The 22,062-nt window shown below is 51.5% G+C and overlaps 1 protein-coding gene across 1 annotated transcript; it reads right to left on the bottom strand.

The window, feature by feature from the left end:
- Window positions 1-4,903: 4,903 nt before the first annotated feature.
- SLC45A3 (solute carrier family 45, member 3) lies at window positions 4,904-12,014 on the bottom strand. Its single transcript, XM_009327357.1, has 4 exons — window positions 11,867-12,014; window positions 10,770-11,603; window positions 8,949-9,214; window positions 4,904-5,362 (listed from the first exon to the last, which is right to left on the bottom strand). Exons 1-4 carry the CDS (start codon window positions 12,012-12,014, stop codon window positions 4,904-4,906), a joined length of 1,707 nt encoding a protein of 568 aa, XP_009325632.1.
- Window positions 12,015-22,062: the final 10,048 nt, after the last annotated feature.

Here is a 22,062-nt window from a genome sequence, read left to right as displayed (position 1 = left end):
GCCGGCGCAGCCCCGCCGCAGGGCGCTCGCTGCGGTGCCGTCCGTTCAGCGACACACACGGTTGTCCCCGTTTAAACACCTTTTATTTCCTCCTTTCCATAAAAATTTATAATAGCCTTCCTCTTACACGGTATACAAAATATTTACCGAATAAATAAAACACGAACGTCTCGCAGACAGTGTATGATCTCAAAACAGCATCCACACATCCTTCCCGAACCTAGAGATTCACAACAGTCTCACAATAAAAAGACATTCCCCCCCCCTCCCCTCTGCTCCCCACCTCAACTCTCAAAACCCCCATCTCGCAAAAGGAGAGGCACAGCATGATTCACCCGGGAGAAGAAAGCAGCAGCGCACCCACTACCCGAAACAGAAAAGCTCGTGGCGACCGCCTCCGAAGAGCTTGTACCGACACCGTAAGCTGTACAGTATAATCCAGTCCTAGGGAGATTTCTATGTTCGCAGAGGTTATATCAGTAAGAGCGTGCCAGGGATGCGCTCACCTTCACTAGAACACGCCTGTGTCCCTTGCTGGTCTACATCCGATCCCGACACAGGGAAGCTGTTCTCGGCAGAAGCACACCGGGTTAGCCAGAAAGGACAACCTTACAAAGAAAGGGGTTTCTCAACAGATGCTCTGGAAAACGCCTCTCCTGTCAGCCCCAGCGGCAGCCTGAACTAGGAAGAAAGGCTTTCGGCAATAACAGAGCACAGGGACGGGGCCACTGCGGTGACAGCAAACGCAACATGCCCTACGGGTTTGGGGAAGGCAGCTGCTGACAGCCCCAGCTCAAGCCCCGAGCTCAGGCTTTTCACAGCCAGCTCTTGCGACGTGGCTGGGATCATGCTGGCATGAGGCTGCAAGCGTGAAGGGTTACGAAGTGCTTTATGGACAGGGCAAGACCACAACGAGGGGCATGCTCCCACCCACTGCCAGGGCAGAGCCAGCCCAGTTCCAGCCAGCGTCCCATACCAGCCCCTCACATTGCTACAAGCCTCAGTTTCCCCAGAACCCCCTCTTCCTCCTGCTCCCTCGCCCTGATCTCTCCCCGTTCTCCTCCGAGGCTGCTGCCTCGCCTTCCCTCCCCGCTGAACTCTGACGCAGAAAGCTGCTCTCCCTGTCGCCCGAATGCCCACCACCCACCCAGGACCTGACTGCACGTGGCAGTTTCCTACACCCCTCCTCTCCTCCTGCAAACAGCCGAGCTCTTAGGGCGAACGGCCCAAATCTGTTTGGGCTTGAAGTCCCACGGGGAACAGGGTTAGTGAAGGCAGAGTTGGGTCTTGGCAAACACTCCTTCCTGTACCCATCTGCCCACTCTGTCAGTAGCTGGCAGAGGGCCCAGCAGACTTCTCCTGGTGTAATAGGAGGGTAAGAAGGAAAGGAGCAATTACTGAATTCGCTGGGTTTCACTCCAGCTGGAGAACCGGGAAGAAGGGTGCCAGAGAGAGGGGAGAAATCAAAGAGTCTCTTGGTGGATAATCAAGTAGCTCTTCTCATACTTGCTGAACTGGCTAAAACAACAGCAGTGCAGCCAGAGGACAAGTGGATAAGGAGCCCCTGGTTCAGACTGGATCGCGTCTCTCCAGCTGGAACGGAGAATGAGCTCTGTTATCAATCCAGTCACAGCTCAGGCCAAAGCAAGATGACGGGCACCCGTCTGGGATGCAGCAGCAAAGAGCAAGAGCAGCCGGCTGCAGAGTGACAAGTTCAGTCGCTCAGCGGTCTTTTCTGAACATAAATGAAATAAAGGCAGGCACCTCCCCGGAAGCGTATCTTAATTACGAGAAATCTGGACAAACCCAGCCTGCCCTCTCCTAGGACCAGTGAGATCAGAGCCAGCACTCTGGATGCAGACACCAGACTTGCCAAGGAGATCTGGGTGCCAAGTCTGTGACCCAGCGCAATGAAAGGGATGGGAGAACAGGGAGGCCAAAGGCACGCTTGATCTGTCAATGAAGGGCAGGTCTGAGACCCAACCTGCATTGACTAATCCCAAACCCTCCGGCTCAGCCAAGACACAGAGCCTGCTGCACGTGCCGTGAGCCCAAACCTACTCATGTCCACCAGCCACAGCCAGGCTATAGCTGCACCAAAGCCACCTCAGCGGATGGAGGGCAGGTCAGTCAGGGAATCTGGCAGGCTTCAGCCTTCTCCTCTTGAGGGACAGATACAACTTATGGATCAAGAACTGCAGCATCTTGTTCTTTCATGTTCCAAACCAAGGGACATTATAAAACAAGGCTGTCTCCCCCTCCAGCCCGCTGCTTTTTCGAGGATCACTTCGATGTCTGTAATGAAGCATTCAAGGCCTTTATCATCAAACCCGTACACCTGAAGTTTCGTGTGGAAGTACTCTTTAGGCACTTAAATAAATGGCTCAATTATCAAAAGCACTTAGCATCATAGCAGCCTCCATGTGTGAAGGTTCCCCACATTTTACATAAGAAAAAATAAAAATAAAGGATACTTCAGCACTCAGGTAGGAACCTGTTTGAAAAATCTTGGGTCAGAGGTTACCGATTACTAGGACCATTCATCCAAGAAACACCCCACCTTTGGCAATAACATTTTGCCTCCAAGACTTCCTCCTGAAGCCTGAAGTGGACAGAGACCAGGGTAGGAAGTACAGACAAAAAACTGTTTCCATAGGTGGTTAAGCAGCTGCCAAATCCATCCCCAAAACAGCTGCATTTCAGCACACAAAGCTTGTTGTGGGAAAGGGAGGCTGGTGGGCATATAATTTGAGAAGAAATAAAACAAAAACAGTCACCCTTTACGGGAAAGAAATGTTTAAAAAACTTAGGAGAAGCCCTCTCAGGACCCGTCTGCAGACAGCAGGGGAGTAACCTTGATTCCATGCCAAGGAGTACTCCGACAAGACCTTGCAAAAATAGCAACATTTTGCCCTTCAGCCGAACCTCACAAGTGCATCTCACTGCCCACACACCTCCGCAGAAAATTAGTCACAAACACTTTGTTTAGACCAGCCAAAGTTAAGGACTGTTGAACTTCGTCTGCATATTCAGAGCCTAGCCTCCAAAGGACCAAGTCATGCTTTCCTCTACGCATTGCAGGCAGAGCTTGGATCATTTCAAAGTCTAAGTGCTTGACTGTGGGCCAGGACCTTGACTCCTACTTGGTGTACGGGTGGTCTTTGAGTGGTAGAAATCTGCCACCAGCAGAATTATTCCAGCTGGTCCACTTGTATTGGGAATGGGACTGGCCAGAAGGACACACGGCTGCAGCCACTCTTCTGCCAGTGGAAGATGACTCACACCTGGGAGCTCACAGTCTGAACAACCCAGGAGTGTTTGGTCCCAATGCTATGGGAGCAAGAGGCACCTTGCCCTACTCTAGCAGGTAACTGTGTTTATGCTGTGCCTCAGTAAGAATCTTGACTCCTGTCTGGAAATAAAATAAAATCTATTTTAAAAATCCCAAACAAGTATCCCATTACATAGTAAATATGTAATCTGGATCAGCAAACCACGGGCACAAACAGCATCAAGAGTTTCTGTCCTGCTCCTCCTTTTGTGCAACACACCAAGAACTAGGCTTACCCTGCTCCGTAAGCAGCTGCCAGAGTGGCTGTAGGCACATTTCATCCCACCCACCTCCTGTTTACGATGCTGTTTTCCAGCAGCCTCTCTGGGTGTGCTGGCAACGTGTTAACTCAGGCACCGTGCTGGGTACTGGGATGCGGTATGCTCTGCAAGGTGCACTCCTGGCAGCCTGCAAGCACAGCCGAAAGCCTTTCTGTCTGGAAAGAAGAGTCTGGTCTAGAAGGTTGCTTTGGGGACATGTCTTTGAGGGAAAACAGACACAGGCAGCAACCAACTCCAGGTACCTACTACAGCAGTGACTGCTGCCAAGCTCAACTAGTCGTCAGCGGACAGACGATTCCTCCAGCTTCCTCAGGCCTGGTACACTTGTTCCCAGGTAGCCTTGTAGCAGAGCTCTTCCTGTTCTACTTCACTGTCACAGGACTGTGAAAACCCTCTGAGAACAGATTTTCTTTCTGATATTGCAGCATCTTTTAGGGGCCAGGTGTGGAAGAGGCACAACAGTCTATAGGGGAGAGAGCAGGCAGCAGTTCTGAGTGCTGAGGAGTGACAGGTCAGAGTTACTGAGAACTGTGTGAGGAAAGCTAAAAACAATCATTTAAAAAAAAAAAAAGTGAAGAAGTCCTTTCCATCTGATGCAACTTGGTACATAGGTAAAAGATAAGTCACCTTTTGGAATTGGTCCTAATGAAACGTTACTTGTTTTTCCAAAACAAGACATATAACTTTTCTCCTAAATAGTTTTTCCCAGTCAGAACAGAGGTGGGGAAGGACGGAAGCGTGTGTGCACACATATGCACCCCCTTTGCTCCATGGCCAAACCTTAGCCACCCATCTTTTTCTTCCAAGGAAATCTCCTCCCAGTGTCCTATTTGCAGAAGTATTGCTCAAGAAGCTGAGTAAAACTACAAGCAGGGGAAGAGGATACAGCTATAACTGGAAAACAGGAGAGCCAATGCTTTCTTCCCTCCCCTCCCCATACCACTGCCTCTCCTGCTCAGAAACATGACCCGTTATTAAAGGAAAAGTCCATTTCCTTTCCCTCCCCTATATAACCCCCTTTGGTGCTGGCTGTGCAGTGCTTTCTTTTGATAAAGGCACCTTTGGAAAGCACTGATGGCCCAAAGCACAATGCCCCGATGCCTCATATTTACACCTGAGATTAGCCGTGTTGCATCTCTCCTGCCCCAGCCCCAGAACTACCCCCCGGGGCTACAGCAACAGCATGGGGAGAGCAGGTCCCACACGAGGCTTCCCACAAGTGGCCGTGTGAACACACACATCTTATTTTGCCACGTGCAGGCACCCGCGTGCTGCCCTTGTGCCTTCCACATCACACTGAACATTTCGCCATGTCACTCTTATCAAAGACAACTTTGGTTGCAAAGTAAATGGCTACCAGGCCAAAGCCAGCAGCTGACACCATGTAGGCAGTCACTGACTGCGTAAACTGGACGATGGACCCCATGAAGAGGGAGGGGACAACCTGAGAGAGGAGGAAAGCACTGTCCAAAATAGCCAGGTCCAGGCAGATCCCTCGGCCGGGAGCCACCGGGTCCGGTTCTCCCCCCATCATCATGAGCGAGACGTCGCAGGAGGAGCTGACGCACAGAGCCGAGCCAGCGGCTGGAGGAGACAAGGAGGAAGGGGAAGAAGAAGAGAAGAGGCTCCCAGCATGTCCATTCTGGTAAGGCAACTTCTGGCTGGAAAGGTGGCCTTTAGAGAAGGCTGATTTCTTGTCCAATCGAGCTGCGTCTTCCTCCTCTTTGCTCTTATATTTATGCAAAAATACCTAGGGGAAAGAAGGAGGGCACATGAGGAATGAGCAGGTAGGGTGGAACCCAGCAAGCGAGGTGAGGGCCAGAGTGGTTCCCGTTCTTAGTGCAAGAGAGCAAAACCACTCTGTGCTTTGTGTGCATTGGGTCAGGCTGTTAAAGGTGGGGAGCGCCTGCAGTGAGCCTGGCCCATGTGAGATGGCCTCCAGGAGCCAGCCTGGCTTTTCCCGACTGGCACAGGATTCAAAGCAACCCTGACTCACCGGGGGAATCTGGCCAAGTGGTGCCTTTGTTGTGTTGAAGCTCTGGGGCTCAGCAGAGCGTTGCAGCCCAAAGCCAGCCCAGGCTCTGCACTTGGGGACATTTTGCGCTGAGCCATGGGTTGTCACCTCCTCACTGGGTGCCAAGGGAATCCGGGCACCAACTACAGCTCACCCTATCCTGAAATCAGCTGATGTACACTTGCAGGACAGGAGTGAAGGGCCAGAGCCCACTTCGGACGTATCACAGAGCCAATGCACTCCAGTGCAAACAGAAGTGTTTATAAAGAGGCTGACTAGGAACCCAAAACCTTCCTGCAGAAGAGCCCAAAGGGCAGATGAACAGTTCAGAGCCCTGGATGCATGGCCACTTCTTAGTATCTGGGATACTTCAAAGTGACACCAGCTGAGATGGCACAGTGCTGGGAACTCAGGAAAGAGCTCTTTTCTCAGCTCTGCAACGGACCGTGCATGCATGACCTCAACTGAGTTGCTTCATCTGCCTGACCCAAGCCTCCTCACTCAGGCTAGAAAAGGAGGGTGGGGGGGAAGAAAAATCTTTTTCTTCTCACCTTTTTTTGCCTCGCTCTGCTCAAGCTGTGAGATCTCTGGGGCATGGCTCACTGCAGCAGTATTCACACAGAGTATTTGGATCAAAAAGCTTTCCACGTTAACGCCAACAAATAATGGGCAGTCATGTGCAGACAGTGAAAATGCTGCAGAGCTCCAGCTTTAAAACTCCAGGGCTTTTGCAATTATGCACAACCACTGGTCTGCATGGGGTAGAGCAGATAACGAAGGACATGTTAATCCATTATCCGCATGGTGAGATTGAACAAACAAAGAAAATAAAAAGGAAAAAAACAGCACCTGTTTGAGAGCAGAGCGCACTGTACCCAGCTGCAGGGCTCAGAGGGGCTTGCCTGAACTATCCTTCCTTTTGCAGGAAGGACCCAGAGACAGATCGACAGGAGGGAACCGCTGGTGCAGGAGTGTGGGCACTTCAGCTCTGTTGCAGGCCATCCCAAAGCTTCCAGCAGTCTTGGCACCCACCCAGCTACACCCAGCCCTGCCCTAGTGTTTGTCAGCACCAGCCAGTCTCTGTTCATGCTGCCCCAGGCCATGGCTGCAGATCTGTAGCACAAAGTGTTTCAGATTCAATCGGAGAAGAGAAACCAGATGAGAACTACTTCACTAAATAGCAATCATCTTCCAAAAGCTTTACCTGAGCTCTGCTCAGCTGCTCACTGTACCCTTCAACTCCTCAACTCTGCCTAGGCTCATGAATTTACACTTAAATGCATCAATCCAGGACCGTCACTTATTTTATGCGGAGCTTAAAAATCCTCCCACGTGCCTCCTATTGCCATCAGACTTCAAAGCAACTCAAAACCCAGCACAGAAAGGGCATTGTGTGAGCCAAACTAGGATGTCCCCCACAGTTCCAGCCCTTCATATTTTACACTGACGTTCCCAGAAGCCTGCTCAGCTGCCCTGAAGGCCCATGCCACGTTTTCTTGGTTTCTACTGATCCAGGCTAGGAATTCAGAGATACAAGTTCTGGCAGGGGTGTTTGAATACCTAGTGTGGAGAATTAATTTAAACCTAGAGAAAATGACTTAAACACATACTCACAGGAATGAGCTTAGTGAGAACTGATGCTTTAAAATCACCCCTTGTAACACAGGATACAACCACAGGAGTCTGTGGTGCCTCAATCAACAGCTTCATCTCCCTCTGTAGTTGATGGGGAGCGGTGGGAATGAGGAACCTAGCTCTCCCTCATCTCCCGCAGAAGGTCTGAATGCCCACCATGCATCTCACCTCTACCAAGCTTTCAGGCGCTGTTAGAACATGCAGATCTTTTCCTCCTGTTCTAGACAAGGTTTAGAGGCCATGCCAAGATGAGAGGGCATGCAGGAGAACAGAGCAACTTACACAGCCTGTGCAAAGTAAGGAGCTCCAGCAGAGGTGGCCTTGCAGGCTTTCACCAACGATCCCGCACAAGGTGGAAGCAACAGCCACTTTGGATGCCCCTTCCGCTGATTCGCTTTGGGAGGAGTGTTTAAAGTTAAAAAAAAAAGGAAAAAAAGAGAGGGAAGAGAGGAAGCAGGAACGAGGGAAGGCAAACAAAAACCATGACAGATTTCAACAGTAAGAAAAAAGAAGAGAACAGAAATGGGGAAGATGGAGAATTTTCTGCAAAAGGCATTTTAGGGACTACTTCTTGTGGAGTCTCCCTGCAGCCTGCTGCAAAGTAGCTGGTAAAGGAAGGAGGAACTTTCAAGTTAGGGCAACAGAGAGACCAAACCCAGCTACACCCCACACCTCATTGTACTAAGAGTGTTTCCCTGTCAAGCTTTTGGCAAACAGCTGGGCATGTGGCCTTCACATACCCAGCCTGTGGAGTTTGGTTTTCATTCTGTTGATATTATGTCCATGGGAGATCCCAGCCAAACTGAAGTTTTTGCAAAGCAGAACACTCCCTCGTACCCCTATTTTGACAGGGTGCCTGGTGCAAATTGGGATGGGCTGGTCAGAAGTATTTGTTCAATGTGAACATCTGGATGCCTGTGGTAAAAACTCCTACTTATTTCACTGCACAGTGAACCGCCTGCCATTGGGATGAAAGAACTGCTCTCAAACCACAAATTAATTTTGCATTTGCAGCACAAGAGAAACTCCTATTAATCCAGTGTGCAACTCAGGAACCTCCTAGGACTCTTCCACAAGGATAACATCTGTGGGACAGGATTACTAGCTTTTGTGTTGGTGTGAAAAGTTTCACAACGTTTATTTTTCTTGGAGCTAGGGGAATAGGAAGAACCTCAGTTTTCATTTTACTGATCTTCATGCTATGGACAAAAATTGGAAAGCAGGACCTCGAAGGGCTGAAAATTCTTGAGCTTTTTAGCACCTCAGGTTGGCAGTGCTGCAGATGTGACTTGGTTGCAGAACGCACGCAGGTATAACTAACCTGCACCAGTTTCCCTAAAAGTATGCAAAACACAGAGGAACATAGGACATCCCTTTTGATACACCAATCCTAGCTGACTTCTCCCATCTTACCCACTGCCCACTTTTTAAAATTGCATAACGCTTGTTGTGAGCAGGGGATGCCTAAGGAAGGAGATGCTAAACTCTCTTATCTCCTCCATTTCAGATGAATCTTCAGAGAAGACACAGCCTGGAGACAAGAGGCACATGTGGAAAACCTTTGTACATAGGCATGTGTTTCTCCTCCATGGGCTGAACTGACTGTACCAGCTACAAGTGGCAAAAGAGGCTGGCCGAGCTGTCCTCACAGCTACCTGGCACACTGCCCTCTGGAGCAGATCCCTACCTGTTTATCGTGATGGTACAGTGATGCCAGTGTGTATGGCAGGATCTGGAGTGCAGAGAAGGTGAAGCCCGTCAGAGCAGCTGAGATGGTAACGATGATGACACTGTGGGAAAGGCACATGACGAAGGCAGCCACGGGGAAGAACACCACGCTGGCCAGGTAGACCGCCCGCGTCCCAAACTGCTTCACCATCCGGTCCATGATTGTCGAAAAGAAGATGGATGTGACGCATTGGAGGAAGAGGCCCAAACTACCCATCCGGACACCTGCAGGTAAGCAGAAGTGGTGACAGACGCTGCCATGACTGCACCCAGGCTTCACACAGCCAAACACCTTTGGGCCTCCTTCCCTCTCCCTTTGGAGCCCAACCCAGTACAGTCCACGCAGAGTGTGGCACAGCCGCAAACAGCCCTGACAACCACATGGCTGGGTCAGGAAGCAGAGCAGCATCACCTAACATATCCCTGGGTTGCACAAGGCAGACTGCAGCTCCCACCCTCCACCAGCAGCGAGTATTTCCTACACGTGCTCCTGGGCACCCCAGTCTAACCAGAGGGGCAATGGGAGATAGGAATCCAAATGCTATTCTTGTCTTTGGAAGTGGTTGCTGTTTGCACCTTCCTACTCTTGACCCAGGATCTGTCTGTCACCTGCTCATGAACCAGGATCCGTTGTTATCAGATGCCAAAACCAGCAACAGAACAAAAGGAACAAGGAATTGTGCTTAAGCCAAGGTAAAGTATACAACATCCACTAAACGACTGCAGTATCCGGTAGCAATCCGGACCTTACCCTTTGCAAAGATCTATCAGATTTCAGGGAATTAAAACCATTAACCCTTTGGAGCAAGGATCATTACTCAACACATGTTTCTATGACAGCTAGCACAATGGAGTCCTGACCTGCTGGAAGCTATACAGTGCAAGTGTTAAATAATAATTAAGCTCCCTGTAAGTTAAACAGACACTCAGCACAAAGAGGCAGTGTACTGCAGAGCTCACGGAGGCAGTGAGTGGAAAACTCAGAGGGCAAGACGGAGGAGGAGGGCTGGGAAGGTGCCTCCAAGAATAAAAGACTTAGATCAGGGAGAGGAAAAGAAGACTCTCTAGGCAGAGAGTCAAGGCTCTGGCACAACACAGCAGCCAAAACAGGACAGCAGGCAACAACAGTAAGCAGGTAATGTGCTGCAGTGAGCTGTATCCCATGATGTGGACATGGCAGCTACAGACTCCAGTGGTGAGCACTATCAGAAAGCACTGGAGAGAGGGGTGAGAATGGGGGAAGCTGCTCGAGCGCACCCCAGATACAGGTGTGAGATGAGAACCTCACAGTAGCATGAAAGGAAGATGCAGCAAAGCCCACCTCACTGCTACTAAGCATGTCCTGGCTTTCCATCCCCTGCTCTCCAAGAGATGGGGAGCACCATCACCCCTCATTTAAAAAGAAGGGAAGAGCAGTGAAGGGACCTGGCAGCAGCAACCACAGCTTGCAGACAGAGCCAGATACGTCCTGTTCAGCATGTAACCTGCCAGACCATTCTGCCACTTTACAATTTCAGCCCCAGGCCAGGGCTGCACTGCCAGATCTAGTTCTGTGCTAGGTAGCTCGGAGGACAAAGAGGCGTTTCCCTATTTGGTCCACTGTGCAATGCTCTGGGGGCCATGGGGGAAGGTTTTTTCCTGACCCATCTGCAGAAAATCTAGTTTCCTGTAACGTATTTTTGCATTACTAGCAGAGCTCAGCCCATTCCTAGCTCCCACTAAACGCTCCTGTCCTAGGGAACAATTGCTGCAGCCTCAGAGCAGCTGGTTCACTTCTCACCTTCATCGTAGTGGCGTCTGGCATCTGTGCCTGGCTTGGCTCTGGGGACGCCGTGGTACAGCCCTTCCCCAACAAAGTCTGTGTAGAACAGCATGAAAGTCATGAGTGCCATCCAGCTGCAGAGTTCAGCCACAGCCAGGCGCCGGATGACCTTGGGGATGCGGCAGTAGAGGCTGTGAAGCCGTGGCACCAGCGTGCAGAGGTTTCTCAGGGCCTGCATTATATGCCTGGCCTGCAGGAGACATGAGCTCCTGGAGAGCTGGCAAGAGCAGCACGCAGGAGGTGAGGGCTTAGGGGGAGCGTCCTTCAGCGCTGGGCCATCCAGAACATCTGCCTGGGTGGCTGCCTCTTCTGTCACAAAGAGCGTAGCCAGCACACAGCCGAGGAAAATGATGGTAAGGAGGCTGAAGAGGCAGGTCTCCTGCCCTCCCAAGTACGGGGCCAGAAAGCTGCCACCCCAGTCAATGGCTGGAAGCAGGGAGACGATGCAGCCCCCCAAGCTGATCATGAAGGCATACATGGAGAAGGCCTGGCGGCAGTTGTCTGGCTCCTGGAAGAGGTCTGAGAGCAGGGCCTCCAGCGGAGTGAAGCAGACCTGGCCGCAGAAATCCAGTAACCCAATGCCCAGGATGAGGAAGGCAATCTCTAGCGGGCGAGTGTTGAGGGCAAACAGGCTGGCCAGGCTGCTGGCATGTGGGATCACGAAGAGGCTCAGCAGGACTCCCAGGCAAAGCATCCAGATGAAAGGTCGCCTTCGGCCATAGCTGCTATGCCAGTGGTCGCTGGCGGATCCGATCAGCGGGACAAAAACCAAGCCAAGGACAGGTCCTATCCCTGGAAAAGAGAAAGAGGTGGTGTTAGGGGGACAGATCTGGAGAACACTGGTCTGTATGCACTGTAAAAAAAGCCTGGGACGTTTCAGGAACTCAGTAAGCTTCACTGGGTCACAGCCCCCTCCTCCAAACACAAGGCTGCCCTGATATAACAGTAGCCCTACAACCACCCTGCAGAGACAAGCCTCCATGCCCTTACTTGCCCCTGCCCTCCAGACTCGAAGGGGAAACAAGCACCTCAAAGATGAGAGAAAAACTGCCTACCCAAAACCATGGTCATGAACTTCTCCTCCACACCCACTTCCAGCAGCAGCGGAGGCACGTAGGTTATCCCTGCAGCCAGGCAGACCTCCAGGCCGAACGTCAGGGAGTTGACCAGCAGGAGCTGGGTCTTGCGGTTGTGGAAGAGCATGCTGACCCAGGCTCTCTGAGCCGTGCTGCCCCTACACCCCTTACTGACAGAGGGCTGTGTCGCTTTGGCTGCGGCACTCCCAGGGATGCCCCACAGGCATGGTCTGGAGCTTTCCTTCCTGGTCTGCTGGACAGATGCTGCCTCCCATTTTTAGCAACGGTGAATGAACCATCTTTTCCCCTTCCTCTTATTGCAAGATGTGGCTCCAGCAATGTCAAGTCCAGGCGTGGGCAGGCAGGGATCCCACTCCAGGCTTCCCCTTCTGCTCACATGCTGTGGTCTGAGAGAAGAGAGAGCTTGTTAGACACAGAGGGGTCCAGGGCAGAGGAAAGGGTTAAAACCAGGTACCACACAGGCACGTCATCGCTGAAAGAGACGGTCCCCATCCCAACAGGCTCGCAGGCATGGGAGGATGAAGAGAGGACATCTGGGAGAGTGGCAGGGTTAAAAGACATGAACTACATTAGTTCCAGGTTTCTTTCCAAGCCTTGTGACAGGTGAGACAGGCACCTCTCAGACATGGTTTGGGAAAATCCAATCCCGCCTTCAGGCTAAGGGAGGTCTAATGACCTCTCAGTGTCCTGTCCAGCCTCATCTTACAGATGGGCAGTTGTAGCAGAGAGACAAAGGATTTAGGGTCCCCCTCTCCCATTGAAATCAATTAAGAGTCCCCTTCGAGGATCAGGGCTGCAGGCACTCGCCGGCAGTCACACAGGGTCACCTCTAGAAACCCACGCCACTGCCTAATGACCGGGGCATCCTCCGTGCTGCTCTGCAGGCTCCCAGGGAAGCAGTTTCACCCAAATCCTGTCTCCAGCCCCTGAGATGGGGCACAGAGAACAGATGGTGCCTCCATGGAGTTTCACAAACAAACCTGACCCACTTTAGCCTCATCTAACAGTGAACGGCAATTACCTTACTCATTAGTCTGAGTCATTTATTTGCCCTGTAACATGCTCCCTCTCTACTGCCTTCTTCAGAGGGGAGAGGCCATCAGATCAGGACAGGGGCTAAGCAGCAAAGGCAAGAGTAAGCAGATGCCTTTTAGAAACCTGTCATGAGCCTTGCCACTATGTCAGTCTACAAATGTAAGAAATCCTGCAGGGTTACCAGCATCCAGGCTAGTCCACCAAACTGCTGTTTTCCTAAAAGCATCTTGGGAAGATGGTCTGTAGTTATGCTGGGGGAGGTAGAATGGGTTAGCAAGAGGGGTGACATTAAGCTACTGCGCAGACATCAATTTAGGAGTAAAACAAACTGCAGTCTAATTCTCAGAATTCACGTGGTCTAACTTCTCACACTAAATGAGCCACCACTGAGTTTCTCTGTGGGGACAAGGCATAACAGGTCCCGCTGGCCTGAATGTGCTTCAGCTTGTGACACATTTCTGGACTGCGCAGTGTGCTCCCAATTTGCACAGAAGCTTCTGCCTCCTGTCCCACCAGAGCGCAGCCCCCAAGTGCTTTGGGTCCTTTGGATGAAGGAGGATGAACAGAATGTGAGACACGCAGGCGGAGGAGTTTATCTCCGCTTGCTCCCTCCCTGGCTGCGGGGAAGCTGTAACTGCGTACCTGCCTGCCTGTACACCCCCTCCATGCCAGAGCAGCTAGCTGGTACAGAGTTTCCCTTACTTAGCTGCAGAGAGTGAACCCATCAGAAGAAACGAGGTGAAAATCCAGTTTTGCAGCCCGGCCCCCCTCTAAATTCTTTGCCTCAATTACAGTGGAGAGGAAAAGACTTCTACAGGGAACATCTCCAGGACAACGCTCGCCTCCCTCCTCAGCACGCTGAGGCAACCAGTGCTGGAGGCCATGCTTGGCGGAGCGGGTCAGACCTCGCAGAGCTGAACGGCTGCTTGTCAGAGGGCCGAGAGGGATGCGAAGTGTGTACGCAGGAGGAGCCGCTGAACCAGCAGTGTGCTAGACCACAGCCTTGCCACAGCTACACTGGGCAGAGATAAAACTCCATGTTATCCCCAAACATGGTGCAAATTGGTGTTCCCTAACTTCACGGAGCACATGCATTTGACCTCCATCACTGCACAAGTGTTAGTAGACAGGTAGAGCTGGGACAGTTTCTGCATTCTCCCTTTTCTCTTTCTTCCCCTCTTGCCATCAGCCAAATAACTCACAGGGAGATGACTGGGTGAAGCTGGGAGCGTGGCGATGAGGGTTTTACAACGATGCAAGCATCGCTCTCCGCCTCTTGCTGCTGCAGAGAGGCACCACTCCTGAGCTGAGGAGTTGACAGGCTGCCAATTACACACAATAAGTACTGATTATTTTCCTTCCAGGATCCCTCACCTTCCCCCTCCACATTCATTTAGACCTCAACTGTCACAAAAGATATCTCCTTTTAACAACTGTGAACATTTAAATGACTTGTCCAAGGTCAAATAGCAAACTAACGGCAGAGGGGGAACAACAGTTTTCCTTTAATCACTAGACATGGCTTCAAAGGAATACTCAGAGGCCCCAGATATGCTCAGCATTACTTCAGATGCACTCTATCTGCAAGGAAGCGATTGGGGGCAGCAACCACCTTTCTTAGATGTGGGCTAGACACAGGATATCTCAGCCTTATTCGTTTATGATGGGTGCCCAGCTGGCTGACAGCCTTGGGATAGGAATTTAAGCTGCAGCCCTCCAGCTGCAGCAGCACAAGCCTCGGTGCTGTTAGCTAGAGGAAGCAGACTCACAAGCCAAAATTAACTGAGCCACCATCACTCTGAGCTAGACCTGGAAGGGAGATGTAGTGTCCACTGTCTGCTGTAGTCCAGGGTCTGGAGGGCTTACAGAGGGGCACTTAACCCAAGGCAAACCCCAAACATTAAGTAAAAGATGTCTCACACACACGCACAGAGAAAAAAAATGCTTTTCTTTCCTTTTATTGCAGTGACATCTCTAGCACTGATTCACTAGCACTGGGGAGGAAGCAGGAATCTGTCCATCTCCCTGACTGCCTAGGAATTTCAAGTTGAGGCAGAGAGGCTGAATTTCTTATCAGCAGGTAAGAGAAGATCTGTCTCTTCACCCTCCACACCCTCGGAAGGCTTTAACGAAAAAATAAATCCCAGTGTACCCAGAGGCAATACCCATGCACAGCCAGAGGTGAGAAGTTGTCAACAGCAACCAAGTCGTAGGCACAGTTGCAACAGATAATGAACCCTTTTCTGTTTAAATTGCATTTTGTCCCAATACCCATCAATTACTTTTTTTATTTTGTTCACGGAATACAGAGAGACGGATTGGCTTAGCTGGAAAGAAATGCCAGTGCAGACTAGGAAAATCACCTGAACTGTTGATCTGTAAGGACAGGGGCAGAGGGATGGAAAAGGAAGATTCAGGAGGCTCGCAGGAGCCAGGATGAAAGCGAGCCAGAAGCCAGGACTCACCTCCTCCACGCAGAGCAGTGACAAGTAGGTGATCCCCGCAGCTCAACCGAGCTGCGCTCCCCAAAGCCAGCCCAGCCCAGCCCGGGTACACAGCATTCAGGAAAAGCTACTTAAGTAGTTTGCAGGCAAGCAGAGGTGGAACCGAGCTGCAGGTACACACGCGGGTTTGGTTTCAGGGCCCTCCCTGCCTCCTGATAACACGTCGCGCTGGTGTGTTATTAGCACCACAACCACACCTGCGCCTGGGCCCCTCGCGCAAGGTGCTGAGCAAACACAGGCTGCAGGCACCAGCCCTACGAGGCCACTGTTCGCAGAGTGCTTTGCCCCTGCTGCCCCAAACCAGCTCAGAAGGAAATGCCAGGTCTGGGCTCACATCCGAACTTTGCCCAAAGCCCTGCCCTGGTGTTAACATTTGTCACCTTCCCTTGCTGATCTGCTGGTACTTCACAAATAGCTGGCAGAGACATTTAGTACATGGGATTATATTTTCTTTTTAAAGACAATGAGATGTTCCCTGCAGTTTTGCAAGTAACAGTCTGGCTCTAAATAACAGTCCCAGCAGCAAGACCAAACATTTCATTTCAACCGCTAATCTCTTCTAGGACAATTTATCTGGCAGACTATGCAGGAGGACTGGTTTGAGCCTGGTGCTCTACAACTTTGTCCTGACATGGAAGGAGTCACTTAGGCAAACCATCTCCTAGCTGGGAGATCCTGGTCTGACAGCAGCAGTTACACATCACACCCAAGTGACCTGGCGACAGCCTGTCCAGCCCAGTGGGATCTGGCATCTTGTGATGGGGAGACCTTTCACAGTCAGGCATGGGGTGGCTGGTCCAAAAAGCTGCACGACAGCAGGCACTTCTTGCCCTCTGGCAAACTTCTACAACAGGGACAGCATTTGTCCTTCCCTACGGAGCACAGTGCCAAGCACCTTGACAAGGATAACAGCCAGCCCCTCCAAAAAGGGGCATACCAGCCCTTCTGTGTAAGGTTTCCTGCACACAGAAGCAGAAGGGAGCCGCATGTGGGGCTTTTTCACAGCTGCTCACCGAGCTGTCGTGCCATGGGGACATCATCTGCTGCTGAGCGTTCAGACTCTTCCTCTCCCTCCCCAAGGAGAAGTAAAGCATCTTTAATCCCAGGGTTTCTGTTTTACTTTTAAGCTTGCAAACCAAACTTTTCCTTTCCTTTCTCTGCAGAGAAACAACAGATCAACTCTGAGAGGCTGGTTCACCTGGCAGCCAGGTAGGAGGGCGGGTCCTGGGGGCAGGAGCAAAGCAGCACACTGCCGGACAAAGGCAACCTGGAGAGGGCTCTCTGCCACCCACCTGGACAGAGGAGCCTTCTCAGCAATGGCAACCAAAGCAGAAAGGATTGCAGCTCCTGCAGTCCTGGTGTCTCCTGTCCCCTCTCTCCTCTCCTGCTTAAGCACTCAGAAGGACAGGGAGGAAGCCAGGCAGTCTGCCTCTGCAGAGTGCAACTCACCTAGCAGCACTAACAGGGAGCAAGAAGGAGGAGAAGGGATGAAGCCAGGGAAAGCGGCTTCCAAGAGCCCGTTTCTCTGGAAACATGGGCCAGCAGATTGGATTCATGCATTTCCCCGGCTCAGAGTTTGTTCCCTGCTCACGCGCTACAGAAAAAGTTTTGACAAATATCTTCCTGTGCTTGATGTGGTACAGAGACATAGCAAGGCCCTGCTTGAGGAAACCCATGATCTGAACTTGAGAAAAGCACCAGCAGGTACACAAACACGCACGCGGAAATAGGACTGAATTCGCTGCTGATGTCAGGTGTACGGACTCATTTACACGAAGTAACACATTCGCCAGAAGTTCACTTCCCACTTCCTTTCTCTCAGCCGGCGCAGACGTTGCTGTGTGCCCTTGCTAACCGACTTTGAACCACACCTTTCGCTTTTAGAAGCAACAAACCCCGAGACACCTGAAGAAAGTGGCCTACGTGCAGGGCGCTGATGGACACGCACGAGCAAAGACTGAAAGAAGTCCCTCCTCCTCCCAATCTCCTCAGATCTTTCCAACATAGGATCTTACAAGTAATCGCATCTAAACAGTGCTTTGACAGAATGAAGATTGAGGGACGGACATTTTAAAAATAAAATTTGGGTGTAGTTACGTGGCAGAGAAAAACTCATTTATTCCTCAGAAGAATCCATATCCTGCCACTCCATAATCCTTCCAGTCTCTCACACGGGTGCAGAAGGGACAAGAGATGTTATTAAATGTGGTAGCAGCCTCTCTGATTTATGACGGTCGTGCACCTACCCCGCAGTTCAACAAACAGCCACAGTAACGATCAGACAACAGAGAATTAGATTAATCAACTATTTGTGACCTGTCAGGGCTCTGTAATAACCTGAGCTCTGTCTTATAAGGCAAAAAAGTTACCCCACAAAAACCTTTGCCTTAGCAAAGGAAAAGGAAAAGCCTTAGCTTTTTGGAGAAGCATCCGAGGCAGCTGGTACTGGCCAGTGCTGGAGGCAGGAGATGGTGCTGTGCGGGGAGCTCAGGCGGGGGCTGCTCCAGTCCAGCAGTTCCCAGGTGATACGGACCCGCACCTTCCCTCCCCGTGGCACAGCAGGGTTGATGCAGAAATCTATTCCCAATGGGCAGCAGAGAGAGGGGAGGGCGAAGGGTATTGCTAGCCACTGGGCTTCCATTCATAACCACAACGTTACATTTCCAACCTTCCAAGGGGCTCTTTATGAATGTTATTAATTCCCCGCTCCCTGGAAGCCCTTTGGAAGAAAGGGTGGGAGAGAGCACAAGAGCGAGCGCTTAGGGAAGGGCTGTTCATACAGTGCCAGATCCTTTCACAGCTATCAGTGTCCATTCACTGCAGCTGAATGTGAAATACACCATGGAGAATAGCTCTGGCAGGCTTGCGGGGGATGAAATGGAAAACTCACCTGACCTCTCCTGACCCTCTCCCCTTCCCCCTCCCCTCCCAAATCTCCTTGACCCCATTCACAGTGTGGGGAGAGGAGAGTGGTCATTAAGCAGGGATGGGAGAACGGCGATTTATTTAGTCTCTCTGAATTAACTCTGCGTTTCCTTTGAGCTCAGGGGCTCCATTAAATCGGCGTCGGCAGCTCAGCTTAGGGACAGAGCGGAAATCCCCTCAGACAAGAACAAGGAAGACCCGGGCGCCCCAGCCCATTTGAAATTCCCTCCCTCACCCCACAGCACAGCGTCCAGCAGCCCAGACACCAGGATATATTAATCCAGGACAAATGCTAGATGCTAGAGATGCATCCAGAGTTATGGGAAGGGGCAGGTCCCCACGACAGCTCAGAAGACCTTCCATGCAGTTTGGTTCAAAGGGAGACATCTGAATTTGTCAGGACTGGAGGTCGGTTCTTTCCTGCTACACTGCAATTGTTTTGGTTTGGGTTTTTTTTCCTTTTCAGAGTTGTGAATTTGTTTCATTTGAAAAGTTGGTTTCCAAAACAGTCGGACTTGATGATCTTAAAGGTCTTTTCCAACCTAAACAATTCCATGATTTTATGACTTTATGAATTGCTTCCTTGCAGCACCTACATCGTGATCATCCTGCTTGCAGAGCTATCTAAAAGCCAGAGCTTAGTTCAGGCCCTTTTGTGCCCACTGCTCTCCCGATGCACAGACTGATCCCTGGCCCAACAGACACACGTGCTGAGACTGAAGGCAGTTCACTACCATCTCCACTTTGTGAATTGAAAGCAAGAAGCCAAAGAGAGAAGAAGGGGACAAGTTTTAAGCACCTGCAGCTAGCAGCTGATTTTCAGGGGGCTGCATCTCCCACTTTCTGTGGGCCACTAAACCAGACCGTACCCATTCAGATGCTGAGCAAAGCTCTTGTCTCCCATAACCACCAAGCCACTCACCTTCCCTGCGGATGGCTGCGGCTCACCGAGATGGAGTTGGAGATGCAATCTCAGGCCCTGCCAGGTTCCTGCTGCCTCGACCACAGAGTGCAAGTCATTTCAGAGCTATCAGGATACATCCACAACTGCCAGGGAGCAGATGTGGGGCACAAGCCACCCGGTAACCTTCCCTCTATCCTTAGCCCTCCTAACCTGGGAGGCTGGTTAGTCCTGATGGTTAGCAGGGCTGAGCTGTTCCAGAACCAGCCCAAGGGACTGGTTCATGTCTGCAGAAGCTTTGGGAGGCATTTTTTTTCTGGTATCAGTGGTTCCTTCAGGTAAAGGTGCATCTCTGAGGGCAAGTGACTGTTGAGCATCTTCCATGTTTTACAATAAGCAGCAAGGGCATGTGAAACAGGTCACTGTTTGTCCCCCTTTGATTAACTGAAAAAAGCAAAGGCACTAGGGAAAGCCTATGGACAGCAAGGTCCCTATAAGATGGATGAGAAGGTAAAAATATTTGTTAAGAATGGGCATTAGGAAAGGATGCTTTCCCAGCCCGGCAGGCTAACAGCACTGTCCTCGCTCTGCCTATCATACAGAGAGGATGCTTTCCAGGGTGGAGAAAGATCTGGCCCGCTTACCCTTCACCCTGCATGTCTCTGGTACCTCGCGCTCCTTTCAGGAGCCATGTCAATAGCTCTGTGGACTCTTTATCCTCACAACACAAACATCAAACAGGCAGCAGGGCAGCCCACAGGCTCCACTGACCTCCTGTCCCACAACCTGCTTCTTCCTCTGGCAGGCAAAGGAATTGCTCCTGGCAGGAGGATTTCTCCCAGGCTTTGGCTACCGTAGCTCCCGTGCCCACCCATTTGACCAGCAGAAAAGATACAGCAGCAAAGAGTGGCCAGTTCCAGCCCGTCCTCCTACCCTCGCCATTGCAAACAGGAACCGCCTGTCTGACTAACGAGGTCACTGACTCAGCGGAGGCCACGCTGACACTTTCGGAGCTTGCTGTGCTTCTCAAAGGGACAGACAGACATCAGCCCAGCGCACACCGCGATGCCAGCGGGTGTCATTAACTCTCCTGCAGTTGGCAGGCGTCATGGCCACGTTAACCCAGCGGCAGCAACGGGCTGCAGGCTGCCTGGGAGATCCTGCTGCAGTCCACGCTAGGAGGAGCGTGGCCAAGATAAGACAGGGTGCAGAGAGGAGCTGGGCACCGTGCTTTCTGCAGACAAGCAGGGGCCAAGGCTGAAGGGCTGAAACCTTGCCTTGCTGGTCTGCAGCTCAGCCCCATTTCCATCAGGGACACTGCAAAAGATGACTGCACTGGAGGGCCAAGTTCAGCTGTGATACGATGAAGGACTGAGTGCCCCAATAAATATCCCATAGCTGAGCTCAGCTGCAGAGGGATCTTCAGACTGTGCTGAAGGAACCGCAATGGGACTGCTTGTGCCTGCCACACGGTAGGATGGTCTCGCAGCGTTTTACCCGCTCAGGACTGGCATCTAATCACCAAACTTCATTAAGCACACAGAAGCCTCACACACTCCTAAACACATGCAATGCAACCAAAGAAGCAGCATTTTCAGCCTCCGCTCTCAAGAGCCACACTCCTTCTGGTCACCCTTTCCTGAGTCGACGTCAGGTCTGCTATAAACAACTCAAGACCTCCAGACAAGGTTGGCTGGCTCTACATCAGAGCTACAGCTTTGTTTTGCTACTGCATGACCCAAGCTCTTGCTTTTATTCATGAGAAGAGCCCCTGTTTTGGAGCGGGAGGGGAAATGAGAGACGATCTGGTTCTGCTTTTCACTTGAGCTCATTTTTGGTGTTTAAGTCCTGTGCCCATCACCCTAGCATTTGGTCTGAGTCAGCCTCTCCCCCACCCCCTCATCTTTTTTTTATTATTTTTAGCGGAAGAATAAAAATGTAAATTGAACTGGAAAGGGAAAAAATAAGCCCCCTCCAGGTGCCCCCCTTCTCCGCAGCGTGGTAACGGGCAGAGATTATATCCGGCACCACATGACCAGGGCCCGTATTTATATGTCAGTGTGTAAAACCTACCCTGCTGAGCCGCCTTTTCTCTGCCTGAGGCTGGGGGCTTCTGCTACGCGTCTAGTCAAACAGGCCCACAAAGGGGATTAAGGAGAGCCCCTCAGCCCCGCAGAGTAATCCATCAAATTATCCCTTGTTGGCGTTGCTGTCCTCTTCAGGGGGAAAAAGAAAAAAAAAAAAAAAGCGCGCCTTCCAAAGGCTTTTAAAGGCACTGAAATTACACTTGAGCCTGAAACACTCCACCCAGCTGCTCCAGCCCACAGCACAATGGGCTGGTTGTAAAGGGAATACCGGGAAGCGAGGGGCGAGGAAAAAGAGACAGACACTGTTAAAAAGGGCAGCAGCCTCCCCATGTGTGAAACTCCAACAGGTGGCTCAGACCCCCCCCGCCCCCGGGACCCCGCAGCAGAGCCGGCCCCGATAACGCCGGGCTGCAAGTCCTGTCCACCCGCGCTCCCCCGCGGAGGGAGGCTCTGGGATGCGTTTGCTGTGCCCGGACGGACCCATGGACACATCCTCATCGGAGGCAAGGCTTGCAAAGGCAGAGTCTGCACCCAGCCATGGAGGAACGCCCGACCCTCTCCTGCCGGGGATCAGGGCTGGGGTCCGGCAGTGCCCCTGACTACAGGCTGTAGCACTGTCACCCCATGCTACCTACAGAGTCCCCAGAGCCCTGCAGCCGGACAGTCCTTCAAAACCCCTGCAGAACACCTAACACAGACAGC

This window comes from Pygoscelis adeliae, unplaced genomic scaffold (assembly GCF_000699105.1).
Source record: "Pygoscelis adeliae isolate BGI_AS28 unplaced genomic scaffold, ASM69910v1 Scaffold197, whole genome shotgun sequence".
NCBI classification, from domain to species: Eukaryota; Metazoa; Chordata; class Aves; order Sphenisciformes; family Spheniscidae; genus Pygoscelis; species Pygoscelis adeliae.
The sequence above is the reverse complement of the archived record's forward strand: the minus strand, read 5'-3'. Positions and strand labels throughout refer to the sequence as shown.

Coding starts and splice junctions, on each gene's coding strand:
- SLC45A3 (XM_009327357.1), bottom strand. CDS start 12,014: ATGCTCTTCCACAACCGCAAGACCCAGCTCCTGCTGGTCAACTCCCTG. Junction 9,215..10,769: donor CAGACGCCACTACGATGAAG/GTGAGAAGTGAA, acceptor GCTTACCTGCAG/GTGTCCGGATGGGTAGTTTG. Junction 5,363..8,948: donor TGTACCATCACGATAAACAG/GTAGGGATCTGC, acceptor TCTTTCCCCTAG/GTATTTTTGCATAAATATAA.